We start from the raw sequence: 20,794 nt of genomic DNA, 5'->3' as shown, positions 1-20,794 counted from the left end.
GGTGTGAGGGGAACTGATAACCAAGTGACGATCTTTCTCCTCAACATTCCCAATTCGGTTGCCACTTACCTAGTTGCACTCGAATCTGTTTCACCAAGATACAAGCACCAATATCTAATCTAATCACACAAACACACCCTCCCGTATCCGTACACCATCCACCTAACTCCCGCACCAAAGCAATATGGCCATGAACCCCGAGCAATCCAATTGTCGCTTCTCCAAGCGAATCTCGTTCCGATGGATCTCGGGTCCCGCCGAAGAGAAAACCGATACAATCGTGATGTCCGTCAAAGACTGGTACGTTGATTTGCGGATAGAAACGGAGACGGGCAAAATAGACTGGGCGATTGCCGGGCAGAGGATCGTGGAGAGTCAGGACCCTTGTAAGCTATCTACAACCCTACCCGCATCTAAAGAATTCATTGCATTCAGCAAGAGGTACACGAACGACCCTTTAACAGCAAAATAGTGCGGGTGACATTTTCCCATGAGCTTGACTCTCAAAATGCATTTGAAACAGTCGATTGTGGAACTTTTGTCCCCTTGCCGAACGGCAATGATCTCGAGATGGGGTCTATGCCTCGTCATGATCTCCCTGGTTCACCAGACAAGGAGTATGAGGAGGTATGGCAGGGTTTGCCATTCAGAGAGGGTCCCGAGGGGCCTGGAAAAGGTCTTTCGTGGGTACTGGAGTCAGATGATGGAGACCTCGGCAGTGGAGAAGGAGAGGTTACGGTTACGAAGACTTTTATCGGTCGCATCTGGGGAACGTATTTGGCATTGAGTCAGATTCAGACTCATACACGACAGAAGACTCCATCTGGTGATCTGGTTGTTAAGAAATCCGGCGCTGATGTCAGTGCCAGGAGGGAAGAATGGGGATCGGGGTGGAGTGAGAAATACGCAGTTGGCGAAACTGCAGGTACTCTGCCTTCCATGATGGCTGGGCTTGATGGAGAGGGAGAGGGATCTTGGAGGACACCGGGGGAGAAGGTGGAAGTTCAAGGGAAGACGTATATTGTTCGAGCTTTCGAGCAAATTTAGAAGGACTGGGACTTCTTTTCGATTATAGTCTACATTTATATATATTCAAGTACAGCTCTAATGCTATTCATCCCCAAAGAGTTACACACAGTAGAGTTAATAGTCCAGTCTCACGCTATAGATTGGAGTGCCCATGAGAAAAAAACCATCAAACAAATTATTAGCACCCTGCAATAAAACCATCACTTACTGGCTGCCCTATATCCCTCCAAGTCCTAAATGGGACAAGCGCACAGATGACTCATCCCACGTGACAGCAATATAAAATCCGCAAACCCACCTCGCACGCCAAATTTCCCTTCCTCAAGCGCCATCCCCACCAATGCTGCGTTTCTTTGCTACACACGGCGAGCTTCACGGCCCGTCCTCGCAGCTCTGGGTTCCGACCAGAGCCGCGAGACCCTTTGCAAATGAGAAATTCGGAGGAATCTTCAAACCACAACCCGCGTCGTCGTTCGTTTTCGCGCGTCGGCGCCGGTCCTGCCCGTGAGGGCCTGGTGTGATCCTAGATCACTTCTTACCCACACTTGCACTTGACATCAGAAACATCGGGTGAAGGGGCGGGGCTTGTGGTGACTTGTTGTCATGGGCCTTGTCCTGAAGCCCTTGGGAGAGTCGGTGCGGAGATTGTGTGTGATGACACTTTAGTGCAATACGCAGCATACCTTGCTCTGTCTTCTCTTCGGAGGGATGGATGGTATCATTCGATTCCGATCATTCTGGTGGGGATGGCGCTTCACTCTTTTTTTTCAAAGGTCAGTTCTTGTTCCCTCCCCTGCTTTTTGGGGGAGTATCTGGGAAGAGTTTTTTTTTGGCGACCTTGCTGATTAGTGGGGTTGTGGACCATCCCTGCGAGGTTCCTTAGGGTCCTTTGCCTGCGGGCGCGCTGGGTTTCGGTCGCTGGAGTTTGTGGGGGATTTATTCAGAGTGGTGGAAACAATAAAATACTTGAATTTCCTATGAAATATATCTTTCTGCTAGCTGAATGGCCGGTGAAATATTCTAAGAATCATACTCGTAGCGATGTTGGTAATCTACAAAATTCTAGGGAAAGTGCTTGTTTGGAAAAATTTGCGAGGTCGAAACCTCGACCGCTGAATGTATAAATTATCGTGAACATCTTGTAAAACCCCTGTTAGGGATGTAGTGAAAGAACATTTTCCTCCAAGTTCTCTCCATTATCATCGAGCTTCATTTTTAGCATTGCCCATATCCCCTTGAAACCACCGGATGATTCGTTTACTCTTCGTCACCGATCTGTGTTTAAACATGTTAGCTCAGGTTCCAACAATGTCAAGCTTGGAATAATCAAGAACATACCTTAGGAGCAAGGTAGAACCGCAGGTGGCCACTTCCGAGACCGTACTCAACAAGCAGCGGCACTTCCTGAGAAAGGTGCAGCACGACAGATGAGGACAGGTTGGAGGCCTTGCAGAAGTTGACGAGGTACTTGAGGGAGAAGGTCAGGGCGACGGGTTCGGAGAGGTTGATGACGACGTTCTGGTCGGGCTTGTCGACATTGGTGTGTTGGCGAATGGTGACGGATCCATTACCGATATCACCCTGGCAGGAGAACTTGACACCCTCCTTGCTGGCCTCAATCACAACTAGAAAAGATGTTAGCACGACAGGTCTTGAGTTTGATAGCCAGGCCTGAATCGCGTTAGGAGAAAAGTTACTTACCTGACTCGGACAGCGCATTGAGATCTCTGCAGATACGCTGGAACTCAGCAGAAGGCATCTCGACAGTGGCGGCGTACTCAGTCTCAGGGATGGCCAGGTGCTCCTGGTCAATATCCATGAGCTTGATATCATACTCGCTCAGTCGGTCTGTCTCTGCACTCTCGAACATCAGGTTGACGGCATCCGGTGAGTCCTCGGCCTTGAGGGTCAGGATGTCTTCATTCTGGGCGGCGCGTAGCACCTTGGTCAGGGAGAGCAGGTTGATGCCGAGGGCGATGTTACGGTCGCAGCGATAGGGAGAGAAACCCTCAGCGCGGAGAAGCATGGAAACTAGGGCAACGTGCGAGTTGTCCATAGCTTGCAGGGCAATTCCGGAGTCATTGCAATCGAAGTTGCAGTCCTGGACAAGATCCTTGATGGCGTCGACGACCTACACACAACAGAGTTAGTAATTTGACCATTGCTGAATTGGTTGAGTGGTATAGATCACATACGCGCTTCAGAAGGCTTGCCTGTTCCAATCGTGCTTCCAACACTAGAGAATTGGTTAGTTGGTCGGTTCTTCGCACACAACAATCTTTTCGATTTGGGGGTTGGCCGACTTACTGTTGATGGTTTTGTGTGTGTATGTTTAAATTGAGTCGTAAATAGATAAGAGAGAAAGTATGTCTCTGAGAAGCCAAGAAAGTGGGAGAGATATGAGGAGAGTGAACTGGGTATGTATTTCAGCGAAGATGAAAGAGGCAGCAAGTCTAATATAAGGATCGCGTTAAGAGGGTGGGGAAGACGCGGTCGCGTTTGGCGATATGTCCCTTTTGGGTTAAGTTAGACACCCCAGGCAACAAGGCAACAAGGCATCCGAAGCATACACCCTCATAAGGGTTTGCCGATATAATGATCAATTACGAGTGATATGGATGATAGAAGGATGGTTCATTTGCAAAGAGCTACGGTAATGTACAAATTGGAAAAAGAATCGACGTTAATCTTCACAGTCAACGGAGATGAATGCCCAAACAATCGCCATCGAAGACCACTTATAAAGACAGTCGAACAGATAATAATGGTGCAAAAGAAATAAACAATAAGCAAAGTAGCAAGAAGCAAGAAGCAATATCCCTCGAATAAAACGCCGCTGTCGCCGGGCTCCGTCTATACATGTTGTGGGTATCAATTTGTGACTCCCAGCTGCTAGCGCTGTTTGAAGTCAGGCCTGTGCCAGATGGTGCAGACGAAAATAGATGGATTCTGTGGAATGCATCAAGCATGAGACAGAGATCCAAGTCTTAGATGCTGGTAACTCGTTTTGCAGAGTTGTTTCCTGGTCGTTGCTTGATGACCATTTCCAGTTCCTTGAGCATGTTAGTGCTGGCATCTGCCTTTTCTCTGGCAGTCGCCTGTCTGGCACGGTCTTCTCGTACACGTGCAAGACGCTCGTCTCTTGTCAAAGACACTCTCTTGTTTCTCGAGGCCGGGAGTACAACAGCTTCGAAAATTTCCTCATCATCGTAGGTCTGGGTCAGATCCGGTCGGCCTTCGCCAGTTAAGGCTCTCAGTGCATCCGTCGGGCTGCCCTCGACTGCCGTAGATCCTCCTAGGCTGGGGGTGGGGGACATGGGTAACAAGAAAGTACTTGGCGGTCGAGAGCGATCCCCTACACTAAGACGATCGTGTTGATTCACCAATGCGGCTCTACCAACTTCCCACTCTTGGAGAAGAGCCCTAAGATCACTACCAACCGAGTCATACTGTGTAAGGAGGGTGGCTTCAAAGTCATCCGGGTCTGCGCATTCTAGATTGGCATGGGACTCCTCGCTGGCAATGTGCATTTTAGCATGCAAGGCACGGACCCCCTGTGACAAAGAGCTGAGGCGTCGAAATTGAGCACGCAGGTGATCCTTGCTTGGTGAGGCGGAAGGTAGTGGGGATGGAGGAATATTATCACCTGCGAATATTAGCTAACGTCCTTGTTTCAGAAAACAGAGATTAACACTCACGGTCCTCCTCATTTAGAATTGCTGTCATTTTCAGCATGCTGTTACCAGTCACCGAAGCAAGCTCACGCATCTCCTCAACAGCAGAACTCCACCGAGCGATATCGGAGCCACCACCGTCGGCACTGAGGGCTAGCAAGCAGCACAGCACGCTTTTTCTCACACTGTACAGTTTTCCAAATAGATCCCTCAGGGCGCGCAATGAGTACTGGTCTTCATTGGCTCGCTGTGACAGGGACGTCTCAATTGCTTCAAGTTCTTCCAGTCCAATGTCATAAATGTCGTAATATTTCGCAAGATTTCCTTCGTCGGTAAGTGGGCGTAAGGTGTTCTGGGATTGAATATATCGCTCAAGCATGGAGTAGAAGCATTCCGAAACCGCTCGACGCAATCTCAAGCATCGTCGCGTTTGCACTTGATCCTCCAGGCGACTGATGGGTGGCAGAGGAGTGCTTCTGTGATACTGCGTTAGTCCCGTTATAGCTACCAAAAATATCGCGTTCTTACATCCGATAACCTCTTGACACAAGTTCAACCTCCTGAATAAAGACCACGGAAGCCGACGCAGCCGAATCAAACCCTTGAGCATTACCAATGAAAGTTCCAGCTGCTTCAACAGCCTGGTGCCGAAGATATTTCAACCACTGCCGCTTTGCGAAAGCATAGAACAAGACACCGACAGCGGGCACAAGTATCAGGAGCACCCCAACTTTCTTGAGACTGAGTCCCGACCCAGTCTTTGAACGGCTCCAATGTAATAACCAAGCAATAGAAAAGGATGTGAGGGCTGTGACCAGCGCGCCTTGAATTCCAAAAGTCGTAGATAGGGACGGGAGGGTTGAGGGTTGTTTTGCAGATAGTACATCTGCAGCGGATGTGTAGGAAGGAGCGCTGTGTTCGTTCAACAGTTGTGATGCGACAATAACATAGCCAAATTGTTCCAAGAATCGTTCATTGTCGCTTCGTGCTAATCGGACGTTCAGTGCAGACTAGACAGGAAATAGAGTCAGTTTGATCCCGTGTTATCGTAGATGAGGGGTCGTACCGAGCAAGCATCATATATTTTCCCGATCAGTTCCCTTTGTGATGTACCTCGTAGATTTAGAGGCTTCGGTAGCTTGTTTCGAACGCGATCCTGGAATTTTGAAGCCCCCTGGGGGGCGAAGTTGAAGGAACGGGTATGATCATCGTCACTTTGATTCTCCTCCACGGGCCAACTCTCTTCATTTCCACCCTCCCCTAGCACTAATGTCAGCGAGTTCAAGTTCTCCGGATATCTCAAACATAGCGAACCTTCCAAATATTCGGCCAAAGGCGAGTTCTCATACACGACTGACTCCATGTTGCGGGATCATGCCGTGGCAGGAAAGCGGAGAAGGTGGCGAGTGGTGACGCAGGCAGGTGATAAGAACAGGCTTACAGATCCATGTCGTTGAGGTATAGGCACCAGGCAAAAAGAAATGAAGAATGTAAATGCTTGTTTGAGAATGCCTGGGGCCACGTTTGAGGCACACGTCCGGGGAAAGGAGGTCTCCCAGTCACGAGCTAATTTAGACTTGACCCACTTACCTGTTCCTGGCGATGATTTTAATGACTTCAACAAGTAAGGAGAGTCTGTTAATCTAAAGGAGATTAGATACATAAAACTACGATGTACACTAATTTCCTAACAGCCAATCTGATCAATGGAGACAAGGTTTACCATGTACTCTGTGCATCTTGTTGATCTGGCCGTAAGCCGCATGCAAGCGAGGCCTCTAATTTTCCAGGGTTATGTACACAATGCTGAGTCATTAAGTATAAACCCCCTAGTATAATCCATATACATCCATTTGGAGGATAGATCAGCAACCATGATGCTTCTAGAATGACGAAAATGTTTCTATTTTGTTTTGTTTTTATACAATGAGTGACTGTGACCGAGTTCTGCATCATAGCACTATATGAAAACAACAACATAATACATCTGAAATACAACGCAAAAACCATTAAGGGTGACGATAGTGGCCCTAATGTATGGCTGTCATGGAAATACCGCGTCCATGACGTACATCTGCATGGCATTAGGTAGGTACAACTACAGGTTTTTTGCCCATGTATTTTGGTCATCAAGGACTAGATCGTCGATCGAAATCTGCGGCTCTTCCGATATGACCGGATTGATGTTCTGTAGGATATCACCTATCTTGTCCTCTAGTCATACGGAATCGCCCGGAGGTTCAAATATCCAAGTAAGGGGTTTGAGTATTTTTGTCTTTCATTGGTCAATCTGTTAAAAAGTTACAAATTGCAATGACCTTCATTTCAAGATTCTGTAAGATGGCCGACTATCCAAGCTAGGGGGTTTGAAGTGAGCAAGCGTGCAGACTAATAATCAATGTAGTCACCATAAGAATACATAGTCGGCCGCACAAGCAACCGTGTGAGGTCTTTTCAGTGGTCTTTCTAGTCGTCTTCTTAGGTACTTATAGATCGACGGTAAAAAAAGGAAGGAAAAAGGCACGATTTGGGCTCACAAGTGTTTCTGTACGAATTTTGATTAATTTGATTGATGATGACTTGCCAATAAAATTAGTGTATCGAGGATACTGAAAAAGTCGCTAGGCTCTACACAAACCTTCCGTAGACCTCGGAGCGAGGGTGGATGAATTGATCGAATGCGTTTTGGGCCAGTTGGAATATCCCCGAATATAAAGGCCTGTTCTATCAGGCAGCCATGCATGCCCTCTCTTCCTGCATATGCTCAACAAAATCCCGCCGCCCCCACCTCTCAATTCCACTGCTTACTCCAGTCGCAAAGTGTATCTAGGCATCCAGTGTCTACCAGAAAGAGAGATGGCCCCTCAAAAAGCGTGGGAGCAGCCAGGGTGGCAGGAATATCTATCTGCTCGAAACTCTGGACTGCCATATCTCCCACCTGTCACGGAACTCAGCACCGAGGTGGTGAGAATACTTGGCGGGAACCCAGGCGACATGCAACTACAAGGAACGAACACGTATCTAGTCGGCAGCGGCCAGACAAGGATTCTGATAGATACAGGACAAGTGAGTTGGCTATCCTAGTTCAACATTTGGGAGACTAAACAAGATATTCATGTTCACAGGGATGTCCAATCTGGCTCACGACTCTAGTCAACTATCTTGACAAACACCAATTGAGCATCTCCCAGGTATTGCTGACCCACTGGCATACCGATCATACCGGTGGTCTCCCGGCGCTATTGGCTCAGTATCCACATCTGGTGGCGGCGGTCTACAAAGCCGACCCGGATAGGGGCCAACAATCAATTCGCGATGGACAAACTTTTACTGTCCAAGGAACTACACTGCGAGCCTTATTTACGCCCGGACATAGCCAAGACCACATGTGCTTTATCTTGGAGGAAAGTGGCGCCATGTTCACAGGTGACAATGTGCTTGGACATGGAGGCAGTGTTGTTGTGGAAGATCTAGGGCCATACATGAACAGTTTGCAAGTCATGACCCGAAGTGTCCGCAATGAAGAGATAACAGTTGGATACCCCGGACATGGTGCCGTTATTGAAGATCTGCCAGCCAAACTCATAGTCTGGAGCAGACACTGGGAAATACGAGAAAAGAAGGTCTTATCGGTGTTTATGAAGAGCAATGCAAAGACAAGGGCACCCTTAACAACGCGGGAAATTATCGCATGTCTCTATGGGCCCGAGCTGGAGGCAATGGCGGGACCATTCATAACTCAGGTTCTATCGAAACTAGCCGGCGAGGGGAAGCTTGGACTTTCTGTCACAGGACAAGAGCCGAATTGGTTTATGTTGTAGAATAACTTCATTCGATGCATAATTATAATAGATTGACCAGTATGGCCTGAATCGCAAACATGTTTCCCTTTTTATGAGCTGACGAGTGACTGCTCTGAGTCTTAGACCACGATTTTACTCGAAGTATAGATGGTGATCAGCCCTGAATTTCTCGACTTATTCCGCATCAAGCCTATGCCAAGCCTGGTAGGGAGTCTTCAATATCATCTTGGGTCAACTGCATATTCAATAGTTATATCCAAATTTTACATCGTCAACTATATAAGTCGGATAAGCGGCCGACTGCTCTTGTAACACATAGTTCCAAAAATCGCAATCCGAAACGTGAGTGCAAAAGAACGAGAACTAGATCTATCAAAGCCAATGAGTAGCATCATTTGTGATTTGCTGCAACCTCTCCTGCAAGAAAGTACCCATTCCTGGCAGAAAGTCCGTTGGCAACTCCGATGCGTTCCCTAGACCCACCCTATTTAATCCCCCACTTCCTTCATCATAGCGCCCAGTAAGCTGCAAAATGAGCTTGGCCAGTTCTGAAAGCTCCGCAAAAACCTGCATAGCTGTAGCCTCATGCTCAGGGGACCTGTGAGACCCAATACTGGGGCTATCCCATGACATCGGCTGGCTGAGCATCCCAGTTGGGGGCTGGCCTTTGGCAATGTTCGCAATTGTCATGGCATGTATATCGATGATGGATATGCAAACTGCTGAAACAAGCATCCCCACCTCTGCTCGCTCAGAGCAAGGGCATATCAGAATTATAGAGAGGCGACGGAAAGCTGCTGTAATAGTTTGTGTTGTTGTGTTGAGAAGACTTGCATCTATGGGGGATACCCGTCTCAATTGCTCTGCTTGCACTTCAATTTCGGCTAATATGTCGAGAGTGACGAGCATACAGTCCGGATCGGAGGTCTGATGGCTTCTTGGTTTATTGAGGTCTGTTTGTTTCGTTCCGTTGTTAGGCTGAGTGGAATTGGCTTGTAGGGTGAAATTCGAGATTGAGCTATTGGAGGCTACGTCGACGGGTGCGGGGGCATTGAAGCGAGAGTATAGTCTCGTGCTCTCGTCTACAAACTGGGCCGTTGCTATATCTCTCGCAGGGGCTTGATTTGGTGCTTCGCTGTTCGCTCCCTCTGAAATCTGTTTCCTTACCCGGTAGGGGCGGCCAGCCCGTCTTGCTGGGCTGTAGAAGCACGTGTATCCGAGCTTTTCGCAGCGGGCACAGAAAGGTTTCTCTTTTGTACAACGTACTTTGGAAGTAGAGCATTTATCGCAGGAATCTTTGAGTTTTGGGGTTTGTAACGAAGAGGTGATATGTGGGGAGGTTTTGGACACTCGCGAGGTTTGAATGCGATTACCGTCCATGGCGTCAGTCCCTATTCGTCATGGACTGATTACCCGTAGACTGAGGCCTTGCTTATATAGATAATTCCCTTAGCATTTCCTTGGGCGTCGACTAACATTTGTCTTCTTCCCTTACCTAGATGACTCGATCTTGGTCCCGCTTAACCCACTTCCGCCCCTCCTTGCCAAGAGATAAGAAGTATGCAAGCCAAGCTGTGAAGCAATTGACCACTTTTGAGCATTATCCGGGCGATATTCCAGAATATGAACAATGTTTTTGAAGTATGTTTTTTTCAAGGTAGAGAGAGAGAGGGACTGAATGTGATGTCTGTCCAAAAACCTTCGATTGAGCTAAAATAAGAACTAACCTAATCTGGTTAAGCCCCACTTTTGACGGGCCGTTCAGGAACCGGAAAATTACTGTGCGACATCCAGGGAATGGCCTCAAGCCCTGATCTCTTCGAGAAATGCCTCTTGAAGATGATGACTGGCAATTTTTATCCGCCCAATATACACCCTATGATGACTTACTCCATCCTATGGGGTCGGGAGATAATCCGTTCGATGCATCAATGAACGACCTAGATCTCGATCTGAATGTCGATCTTGACCCCGGTATATACCTTGATACCTTGCCAGCGGCACATTGCATGGATTTTGGCGGTATTCCAGACCTCTGCTCTCCTCCCATACCTCAGATGGTTTTCGATGGGCTTAACAATCACGAATCGACGCTGGATTGCTCCACCCCGCCATTTGCTGTGCCGGGTTCAATTCCCACCCCGTTCCAAACACCACCACCCCCAACAACACTAGATTCTTGTCTCGCACAGAACCAAGCTCCTTGCATAGTAGTGGCAACACAATCCCTTCGCTCACTTCATATCCCCCAGACCAACTGTGTCTCCCGTCGAAGCGCCGACAGTCATAACAACAGTGGACCCGAGCCGCCACGCATGTCCGGCTCAGTCCTTAAAAGCAATAAAGATGCAGGCATGTCAGTCTGCCGCATGCTACAGTGCACCTGTGCCCTCCGCCCGCAGAACCAGTTGGTCCTAGCAATTATCTGTTCCCGACTAATTGCGTGGTACCGCGCCATGATCCGCGCGTGCTTCGTGAGCCCCAGCAGCTCGTCCGAGCTAAATAGTGGGCCTGATGAGGACCCTTCCTCGTTGGAGAAGGTGGTTCATCAACCCGTCACGATTGGAGATCACTCGGTCGATGACCAGGCACTGGGATTGACCATTCAAGCTCAAGTCACGCTGGGCGAGTTGCGACATATGCAGCGATTAGTCGAGACACTGTCGGCCCGTATGCGGGAAACCGCTCTCTCGTACCCGAAAGGGATGCAAAGATTTCAAGCCGAAGCCGGGCTACCGGGCATCGCGCATGACCGGCTGGTGGAACACCTCTTGAAGGAGGTTCATGAGGCCAAGACTGACTTGATGACGGCTTGGAAAACAGTATGATCTGAATTATCCTCAGCGATGTGATAATGAAGTACATATATTGAACTAGAGTCATATCCAGCTTGTATGATCTTCATTCTACAGCAAGGAGAAGAAAACTTGAAAGTGTGCTCTCCCATGGAGATAGGCCCTTCGTAAAGCCTACAACGACTTGATGGGACTATTGGTCAGCACTAGCGAACATTCTATCTAGGTCTGATCTGTGCCTCCCGTCCCTTTTCATCCGACACTTTGATACTGTCACGTGTTTACCCCACGTGTTGCCCTGGACAACCCGTCCACAGGTCAACACGAGTCTCGTCCATATGTAGCAATCGACTGTTCCAGGCACTCGATCCTCGATCTCTATCGAATTGACACGCAACTACACAGTTGCCCAGGCGCCCGAAGTTGTTGACAGAATCAAGTCTCACACCCCGCGCGCCTTCCCCGCGTTTTAAGTCAATCCCTTGATTGACCTCACCGCTTCTCTGGGCAACAAACAACCGTGAACATTCACTCTCTTTCAAAATAATTGACCAAATTATCATCTCAGTATGAAGCCTCACTTCTTGTTAGGAAGCCGAAGCCTCGATACCAGGCCAGGTCTTCTTGACGAAGGTCCGACTCCCCGCTCGCCGAGGCATGAGCCTTCAAGACAATACAATACAATACACATTTCGTACAATGACTTTATCACTCCCACCGCCTTAATTGGTCTTTACAGTCCACCCAAGCGACAAATAAAAGACGCTATTCCTCATATCTCGGGGAATGCTGAGATCAACCGCTGCAAGACACAGCTTGCTAAATGCCAGCCACAAAAGCTGCTGGCAGGATCTACTCGGAGAGCTCCGCTCCAGGAAAACTTGAAACCTCTTCAATTAGTGGTGACAGCAGTTGATGTCCCTGGAACAAGCGGTGGCAAAGAAAACATCCCTCCTGGGACTTCCATCAATACCAACAACAAAAGTAAACCGAAAAATCATGCACCGGTGTCCAAGATAGCCCGCCCAACCGTTCAAAACGCTACTCTCAGAACAGTCAAGCCCAAAGAAGGGCGAAAGCCAGTGCGAGTGGCTCTGGGTAGAACCCAAGGGAATGTCGTCAGAGTCCCCAAAAAGATAGAACACTCACCACCGGTTGACAATGCTTGGGCGGCCTCCACCTTGAAGCGTGCCTTCTCCGCTATTGTTATTCAACGGGCATGGAGGTCATTCACCGAGAGACGAAATAAGTACGCGTGTGCTATCCCCACAGCTAGGGTGAAGTTGGCATATGAGGTGATCACTAGATGGTGGCGCCGTGTCAAAGCCTGTAAGCTGCGAGAGCAGACAGAGCAGGTGAAGCCGATGGAGCGGACTGAACAAACGCATCGACGTAAATCTGCTGGTCAGAGATCGTCTGTTCGCCAGAGCCAGCACAATTCTGGCCGCCGAGGCATTCGCCGCCTCTAACAGAGCTTTTCTTTTCATTCTGTTTTCATTCTTGCTTGCGTTTGTCATTTTATTCTCTTATTTCCTTTGAATGATACCCCTACCGCGTTATGACAGGCAGGGAGTTTGTCCCAAAATTATTTTTTCGGTCAGCGAATTCCTTTTGTTTGTTGTTATATATTGAAAAGTTCATTTCATAATTAAGCCTTTTTCTACCTATAAAACTAACGAGATATGTAAACAGAATGATATTTCGGAAGGATATTTGAGAATACTACTAGAAAGATACACTTGACATCATGTTCCCAGTGGTTGGTATGTCTTTTCCTCCGTCATTGACATTAGAATATATTAGAAACCAATCTATCTATATTGCCTGTATACAGCCACCCGTGCCACCAAGCCACCAAAATGATGTCATAGGGTGCACGCCCCAATATAACAATGCCCTTCTGCCACCTGTTTTTCTCAAGTCAATTACCACAATCTATAAACCTCTATACCTCGTCCTCTTACGTTCATTGCAAAACCGAAGAACCCCTGTCTAAATCTTCTTAAATCCACCACAAAATCCAAACCATCATGCCGTTCGAAAACAACCAAGACAAAGGCGTAACTGGAGCTGCCAAATTCGTCACATCCACACTTGGAAATACAGTCGGTGGTGTCACTCGCACAGTGGGCGGAGTGGTAGGAACTGCCGGGCGAGGCATTGGCGATACCATCACAGGCGCGACGGGGAGTGCTGGCGAGCCGATTGGGAATGCGCTGGGTAGTGCAAGCTCAGGTCTTGAGAATGGGGGCAAACGGGTGGCCGAGGGAGCGGAGGATGCTGGGAACTGGAAATAAGCTGTTGGCCATGATTTATTAAGTTTTGTTTTGTATATATGTATCTAGTTAGTTTTGGAGCGCCATCCATGCATCAATATATCATGGCTTTGTGCAGCTAGCCTTTTGACATCCCCGTAATATAGTGACAGCGTCTCATCCGCTGCTAGTGGGAGGCTCGTATAGTATACATGTCAGCTACATATACATATACGCCGGTATGTCAGAATGGAACCGAGATGTACATTCTCAACGCTGTTGACACGGATGGGTATAGACAGCATATGAAGGGTGACAAACAAACGCATTTCGATAAACAAGAGTTTCTGCGCATTCACAAATATGGACCATATTTGATCTATGAGGAGAAGGACGTGCAATACTTTGCCAATTAGCCTTGGCTGTCGTACTTCGTGCAAGTGAAGAGGGTGGAAGGAATTGAGGCCCACCAGAATTAGAATATCGAATTGTTTGATCTGGTCTATTGCTACATATGCATATGCGCCAGGTCTTAGGTCGAGCCAATTCTATTTCGAGAACTACTAAGCCACCATTTTCTTAAAAATAGTCTCCCACACTTCCGCAGACGGCACTATAGTATCATGGTCGGTGCCAGACACTACCCTCGAATCGAATTCAATTGCACCCCCCGAGTCCACATGAGCCGTCTGCCAACAGCTCTCAACATAAGCCTGACCCTTCTTGCCAATCATGCTATCCGTCTCACCAAAGTATATCTGAACTTTCAACGGCACTCCCTCTCGTCCTCTTTCGCGTTCTACCAACTCACGCACAAAGACCTCATAGTCTTCACATTTACCCCATGTGTTAGGCTCCTTCCGTAGGCACTGCAGCGCCTCACTATTAGAGCCAACCGTGTTCTCCGCGAACATACCCTGCATCATCGAAGAGTCTATCTCCTTCTGCTGGTCTATATCTAGTCCGTAGTTCTGCGAGATATAGAGTCGATTCTTTGCCTGCTCATCACCGCTGCTTGAGGGAAAAGAGGCAGTAAGATTGGCGATCATTGCTCCACTCTTAGCTGTTGCAGACCCATCCCTGGCCACAAAGAGACGTGGGATATGATGCCAGAGCTTGAAAGCTGGGGTAGGTATGTATTGGGCCATTTTCATGGATGTACAGCCTGACTTGGCAGGGTCAACCCACGGTGCTATTCATGAGGTTAGACCACAATGTATAAAGGACAGAATGATGTACAGGAAATACGACATACCTAGTAAGGAGACCATTGGTTTCTCGGGATACAAAATATCCCTACAGTAATACAGGGTATTAAGCAGATAAATAGTGCCAGCACTATGAGATGCTAACGAGACATGTCGGATGCCTAGATGTGCCAACAGCCTTGGGACGGTCTCAATCCAGATGGACACTCGCTGCGCCAGCGGCACTTCGGTGAAATTCCCCATTCCGGGACTACATGCACTTGATCTTAGTTTTATATATATAAGAGGGCAGGGGTACACCTACCGATCAACAACTAAAACGCGCACACCCCATTTCTCGGCAATCGTGTGTAGACAGAGTCCGATGTACCGGGATGAAAACATACCCGGCATAAATAGGACTGTCGGAGTAGTTCCGTTCTCATCGGACTCGCGGCCATAATCGCCGTAAGTCACATTGAGAGGGCCATGGGTTGGAGTTGACTCAATGGTCAGGGAGCGGTGGAAGCGGGAGTTAGAGACATAAGAAGCAGCAAACGAGCGGGGGGATTTTGGGTCGTATTCCATCGCTAAGATAATCAAATGGAAAGAAAGGTGGTTGGAGATAGGGAAGACGAAGGATTTTCACCTCGTATTGAGAAAGAGAATAGGCATCTCTGAAAGTGTAGGTTTAAACGTGGCGGCCTAGATAAGACCGATGATTATGTTTCGACCATTTTCCCTGTTTAATATGTCCAAATTACCTGAATAGGATCTACTAGCCCTTTATGTTAGTATTTAATATACACCATGCCATAAAATATCCAAAGGAGCCTCCAGCTGGCTGAGAGACGGAAGTGGGGGTTCCCTCTCAGCCTCATGGATATATCCACTTGCACGAAGCATTGATTCTAAGCTTCGCTTCATACCATCTGACTCATCTCTTTAGATCTGTTAACACTAACTTCTGTAAGAGTGTCCTGATATTAGCTCTGTTTCTTTTGCTCCTATATATTGGTAATGAAGGGCGGGGTGTACTACTGACTGGGATGCACATATAGTCGTCCTTAAGTTGACTATTCCTGCTATGATACAAACTGATATTTCAAAGAGATATCCCACTTAGACACGGAATCTAATTTCCCCGGGGTGTATAGAGAGGCGCATGCATGACTCATGTTATACAGTATAAAATCCAGGAACGGGCAGGTCGATGACGCATACTTAGCCACTAATTAGTGCTAAAGGAATTTGTTCGAGAGTGTAAATTCGTTTTACATGCAATAACATGAAAAGGAAATACGTGAAATAGTTTGATAATTCACACCAGCGCATATACTTTGTATTTTAACCGTAACCCGGATGGATAGTTAGCAAGTGGCGTCTGGAGATATCGGCTACAGGTATACTCCTTTACGTTCGTTAGTGCAGGTCACAGTCGAAGCACGGCTACCATAGCAATAATCCACGCGTCCGATCACCGTGCCATGATCTCTCTTCGTGATGTCACCGGTTCGGATAGTCAAATGAGCACCTGAAACGTATATTGTAGGTTAGAAGTAAGTTAGAAGCTCAAGCCCCATTTCTGGACCCATGGTAAAACACAGGGCATCGCTGGTATGATATCAGCCTTATCCACAGATCGCTTAATACCACCGTCGTATTATGGCAACTGAGATCGCCTTCAAAAGGCCCCAGCTTAACACGGGCCTCATATTGTACAGGGATTGGCTGGCGACCGAGCGAATGACTGGGCGGGATATTGGAGGTTCTTGCGCGATTACGTAGGGTCGGGTTTTGTCGCTCGAGCATACTCCCACTGATAACCCATCCTCTCCCGCTTTCAGTGATCTTCGCATATTTCCGTGGTTGGGTGCTTTGTGGTTGGGGTTATTGCGATGGACACGGTTGAAACCGCTGGAACTGGCGTTTCGTTTGCCGCTCTATATACGATGTACACCGTGTATGCCGAATACAATATATTGGAATATATTGTAGGCTTAGTTTCGGTTCTGAATTTAATATTGCTTCGCATGGCCCGAAATGTGTTTCAGCCTGTGTCATGTCGCGCCCTATTGAGAATGATATCATTCCGCCTATATCATATAGAATATAGAAAATTTCAATAATCATCGCTGTGTCATGCGCGAAATGAGTCAAATTGCATCATGATCATTTGGCTTGTAGATGCGACCGTTATGATACTGTAATTCGAGGAATATCAGATGGTCATGTTAGTTCTCCCGGGCTGCTGACCAGGTGCGACCGTTTCCTAGTCTACCCTCTCCGTTTCGCGGTCTGCAGACTCGAGGATTATTTTTCCGACAGCATCCGATGCCGTGCTTGGAAGCGTGCACGGGATTCCCATGCTGAACTGAATTGTCATTGGCAAGTTCACAGACACCCGATGATCAAATGCGAGGACCAACCATGTTCTGCGGGTTTATCGGCCCGGGGTTGGGATGGATTATCAAACACTTCCAGAAGATTTCCAATCTTCTGTTAGACAGTGGCGATACGTTGTACAACATACGCCGAAACTGAAATGTCAGAAATCTCGGAACGGGATGCCCGGTGTGCCTCGGACTTTGGCTGAAGAGCCCGGGCGCATCTGACGTGGATTTGTAAGGATGAGCCCTTATGGCGATGGCAGGAGCCGATATTTTCGAGTGGCGTGTGCCAAGGTGTATATCTTGCTCTATGAGAGGTTGCTATATTTGTTCACGCAGGTCTCTGAATAGTTCATCTGCAATAGAAGAAATGAAGGGACGCCACAGTGTCGATCGCATCCTATTCCTAACGGTGAAGTGTACATCGTACATGTACAATGCACTCCAAGGGAAGATTCGAGTCAACATACTCCTAGGCACCTAAATAACCCAGGTAATAGTGCATAAACAGGCTTTCAATAGATCTCAATCGGACCGGACCGAGTCAAAAGTCTAAGCCCTGTCGCCCGTCGATCCCGAGCCAACGAGCACTGCCACTGTAACCCCCTAACTCAGCGCTGGTGCGACCTCTTGGCACAAACAATAGAATGCAAATAGCAGCGGTGCCAAGACTCTATTCATGTATGTTCATGGTATCAGGATGATCGCCATGATCGCCCTTGGCAAGGCCATTCCCCCATCTCGATAACCGCTGTAAGACAAGGATGAGCTCGTTTTTGAGAATTCGCTCTGCGTTGCACAGTGCTTGGCATCGAGAGGGAATCCTATCATGTAGCGTATAGTTATCGAAGGGGTTTAGTGCCAAGATCTCTTCAAGAAAGGGGGTGTATCGCAAATAGAATCATTAAAGCTGAACCCCCTTTGTGGAGAACTAGGCCCTTTCCCCCCCTTCTCCTTGCTCTTGCTACCCCGTATTGTCACCCCGGAAAGTCTGATCGTTTTCCATAACGGTTCCATACGACACCCCAAGTCGTACCGGGCGCATTCTGAAGATTCAATGCCTCGATCTTGGCAGTTTGCTTCATCACGCGCTGTCGCCAAGCATTCCTCCGGTGAGGCCCAGAGTAACTGGCCAGCTCCTTGCACTCTGCACTGCCGGGTAGATCATTGATCTGTCTGTTCTACCTGTCTTGTTGAACAGATTTTGTGAACCCCCTAGTTTATCTTGGCGGAAAGGTCATGAGGCTGATCTTTAGGCTGTCACGTTCCTCGGGGGAGATGTGCTCAATGGAATTGGTGTTCCCAGTGTGAAGTATGAAGTGAACTTAGCGTCCGAATCCGACTTGGCAGTCGATTGTTTGTGGTGAAGACCTGGGGTTAGGGTTATCGGGGGTATCAGGACCTAACGGCCCTAACGGGTCCAAACTGGAGATGTATTCTGCACAGACCAGCAATTGGTATCTGATTTATTAGTACTGAAGTGGACGGGGTACTCTATAGTCGTTGTACATTGTCTCTATTCCGTGAAACCTGGAGGGGAATTGGGGGAAATATCTGCCAAGATCACACATTGCTGTATAGTAAAAAGAGGAGGGCCCTATTTCCAAATCAGGAGACTGGAAGCAGAGTGTACAAAAATATCCAAAGTCAATTTTAGCAATATAAACATAAAACGTTCTCACATAACTGCATCTGGCGCTGTGCAGTAGTCGAAAATGAAAATGCCTCATACATAGTACAATCTGTACAGTGGAAATCGGATTATTTCAATTTACCCGTCCCGCCTATCGCGCATACATTTGCATCTGACCAATCGTATTCAATTCTTGAACTCCACTCTTTCCCGGTTGTGTTTCCGGTCAATATGTATTTGGGGTTTATTCTCCCGTGCTATCCTCGGAGATCCGTGTCCTATGCACAGTTCACACCTTATTGCGCTAAACATTTACAATTGGGGACTTGGGGTAATTGTTCTAGCGGATCGCTGATCGTCAATTGAGTGAATTCCACTTCATCGTGCCACGAACACGACGCTACTATACTCCGTACTCCATAGGCCTTCACATCAAACCATGTCCTCGAGGTATAGAATCTCCCGTCCCACAAACTTTTCCTTCGACTCCACTGGGAGAAGTTCTCCGATCAGGAGGGGGTCTTCTTGGCCCATTACACAATCCCAACCATCTGGCGTGAATTGCCGCCCAAGATTGGATCCCACGACAATTTCCCTCTCCCGTCTTCGTGCGGAGAGAGCCAAGCTCAAGTCCTAAGGAGTGAGGGGTGGCCAAGGGAACGTTCTATTTTAGCCTGCGATGTCGCTGTCAGCGCGGGAACTTTTGTCCTGCACGTCTGTACGGAGTACGGCGGACGTTGACAGTGACATTAGGTACATTCGTATCGTTGTACAGTTTTGGATACGATGTAGTTTCAAAACGGGTTTCACGCCCCGGCTGCGTTCGCCTTTTTGGGAAACTGAAGAGGTAAGATACAGCGAATCGCCCTGTATGCAAGATCGCCGCTCGTCCGTAGACAATCCTCTTTGTCCGTACTATGTACTGGGTACGTAAGACATAAAACAAAGAAACAAAGCAAAATAAAAAATTTGAAGAAAAAAATAATACCACGATTGAGGGCAAATTGCAAGCAAGATGAACTTACCTTATCTTGCCCGGGTAATGTCCGCAAACCCGTTGCGTTGCTAACAAGCTTCTTCCACAAATTCCAAACTCAACTTTTTTTTCCATGGTCAAAGGTTTGAGAGCATGCAAATCTAGTGAGCTTGGGCTGTGTCTACAGGGGGTATGCCTGCTCGCACAGATAGACTGTGGGGGGATCTCCTCGGATTCTCGAAGCTTGTCCCGATTTAAACGGGGAGTTCATGACCCGAGGGGGTCGTGGCTGCAGTCGTGCATATCTCCACGAACCAGTGTGAATCTCAGCCTTGGGGGCTTTTTGGTCACTGGTGGAGTTCTCGGGTTTTTTTCGTTTCTGCGAGTTTTTTATTGTCCGGATTATGTATATTTTGGAGTCGGGCTTGCGCAGGGAAAATCTTGCCCGGTCAGCCGATCTAGGGCTGATGGCTGACCGCTTTTCTTTCAACATGCCCAGCGAGTCTTCGTAAGCTTCGATGCAGGTTACCCAGGTGTGCTTGTCTATCTGCCATTAGACCTGGAGAGGGATTTGCTTTTTCTCGGCTCGGTGATTAGTTGGGTACGGAGTCGAGATAACGAGAAACAAAGTTACCTGCTGAAACACATACTCCGTGAGCTGTACTGTAGATCGATTGCATGCCCAACTTGACGATCATGGAACGCTTCGCCTCTGAATGACGAAGCAGTTGATGTCTAATGTCTAAATTTGGAGTGTTAATGGAGGCCATGCTGGCGAAGAGTGAACCTTGGCATCCCTAGAGAAAAAATGACTGCCTTTGGACTTGGCACTGCAATGAGAGCCAATAGAGATGATCAATTCTATCTACAAATAACTGGAGGTACAGCCTGTTCTATGCGCTATGTGTTATGTATACCAAGACTGATCTACCGGGAAGGAGCAGAGCCAAGAGTCCGTTTTGGGGTGTAGTTCGGAGGTCAGTGGATACAACTTTGTACTTCTGTACAAAACCTGTACGGGGTAGAGTATATAGTACAAGATGCAACATTCA

General features: G+C 47.8%; 7 protein-coding genes across 7 annotated transcripts; 4 read left to right on the top strand and 3 right to left on the bottom strand.

Moving 5' to 3' along the window:
• Nucleotides 1-184: 184 nt before the first annotated feature.
• PGRI_005820 (uncharacterized protein) lies at nt 185-1,047 on the top strand (the record flags this gene model as incomplete). The annotated part of the gene is made up of 2 exons (XM_040788295.1): nt 185-386; nt 473-1,047. 2 exons carry the CDS (start codon nt 185-187, stop codon nt 1,045-1,047), a joined length of 777 nt encoding a protein of 258 aa, XP_040652067.1.
• A 1,239-nt stretch (nt 1,048-2,286) lies between these two features.
• PGRI_005810 (proliferating cell nuclear antigen) lies at nt 2,287-3,667 on the bottom strand (the record flags this gene model as incomplete). The annotated part of the gene is made up of 5 exons (XM_040788294.1): nt 2,287-2,304; nt 2,368-2,654; nt 2,731-3,160; nt 3,225-3,265; nt 3,637-3,667. 5 exons carry the CDS (start codon nt 3,665-3,667, stop codon nt 2,287-2,289), a joined length of 807 nt encoding a protein of 268 aa, XP_040652066.1.
• A 349-nt stretch (nt 3,668-4,016) lies between these two features.
• On the bottom strand, nt 4,017-6,066 carry PGRI_005800 (vezatin family protein; the record flags this gene model as incomplete). The annotated part of the gene is made up of 5 exons (XM_040788293.1): nt 4,017-4,675; nt 4,728-5,179; nt 5,232-5,713; nt 5,770-5,963; nt 6,018-6,066. 5 exons carry the CDS (start codon nt 6,064-6,066, stop codon nt 4,017-4,019), a joined length of 1,836 nt encoding a protein of 611 aa, XP_040652065.1.
• A 1,493-nt stretch (nt 6,067-7,559) lies between these two features.
• Nucleotides 7,560-8,524, top strand: PGRI_005790 (uncharacterized protein; the record flags this gene model as incomplete). Its single annotated transcript, XM_040788292.1, has 2 exons — nt 7,560-7,769; nt 7,829-8,524. The coding sequence occupies 2 exons, from the start codon at nt 7,560-7,562 to the stop codon at nt 8,522-8,524; spliced, it is 906 nt and encodes a 301-aa protein (XP_040652064.1).
• A 1,808-nt stretch (nt 8,525-10,332) lies between these two features.
• Nucleotides 10,333-11,334, top strand: PGRI_005780 (uncharacterized protein; the record flags this gene model as incomplete). Its single annotated transcript, XM_040788291.1, has 1 exon — nt 10,333-11,334. One exon carries the CDS (start codon nt 10,333-10,335, stop codon nt 11,332-11,334), a length of 1,002 nt encoding a protein of 333 aa, XP_040652063.1.
• A 1,997-nt stretch (nt 11,335-13,331) lies between these two features.
• On the top strand, nt 13,332-13,598 carry PGRI_005770 (uncharacterized protein; the record flags this gene model as incomplete). The annotated part of the gene is made up of 1 exon (XM_040788290.1): nt 13,332-13,598. The coding sequence occupies one exon, from the start codon at nt 13,332-13,334 to the stop codon at nt 13,596-13,598; it is 267 nt and encodes an 88-aa protein (XP_040652062.1).
• Nucleotides 13,599-14,119: 521 nt separating this feature from the next.
• On the bottom strand, nt 14,120-15,331 carry PGRI_005760 (alpha/beta fold hydrolase; the record flags this gene model as incomplete). The annotated part of the gene is made up of 3 exons (XM_040788289.1): nt 14,120-14,748; nt 14,812-15,014; nt 15,069-15,331. The coding sequence occupies 3 exons, from the start codon at nt 15,329-15,331 to the stop codon at nt 14,120-14,122; spliced, it is 1,095 nt and encodes a 364-aa protein (XP_040652061.1).
• Between the last annotated feature and the right edge of the window lie 5,463 nt (nt 15,332-20,794).

Source organism: Penicillium griseofulvum (assembly GCF_001561935.1).
Source record: "Penicillium griseofulvum strain PG3 chromosome Unknown contig_79, whole genome shotgun sequence".
Lineage (NCBI taxonomy): Eukaryota > Fungi > Ascomycota > Eurotiomycetes > Eurotiales > Aspergillaceae > Penicillium > Penicillium griseofulvum.
Note: the sequence above shows the minus strand (reverse complement) of the source record. Positions and strands in the feature narration are given on the sequence as shown.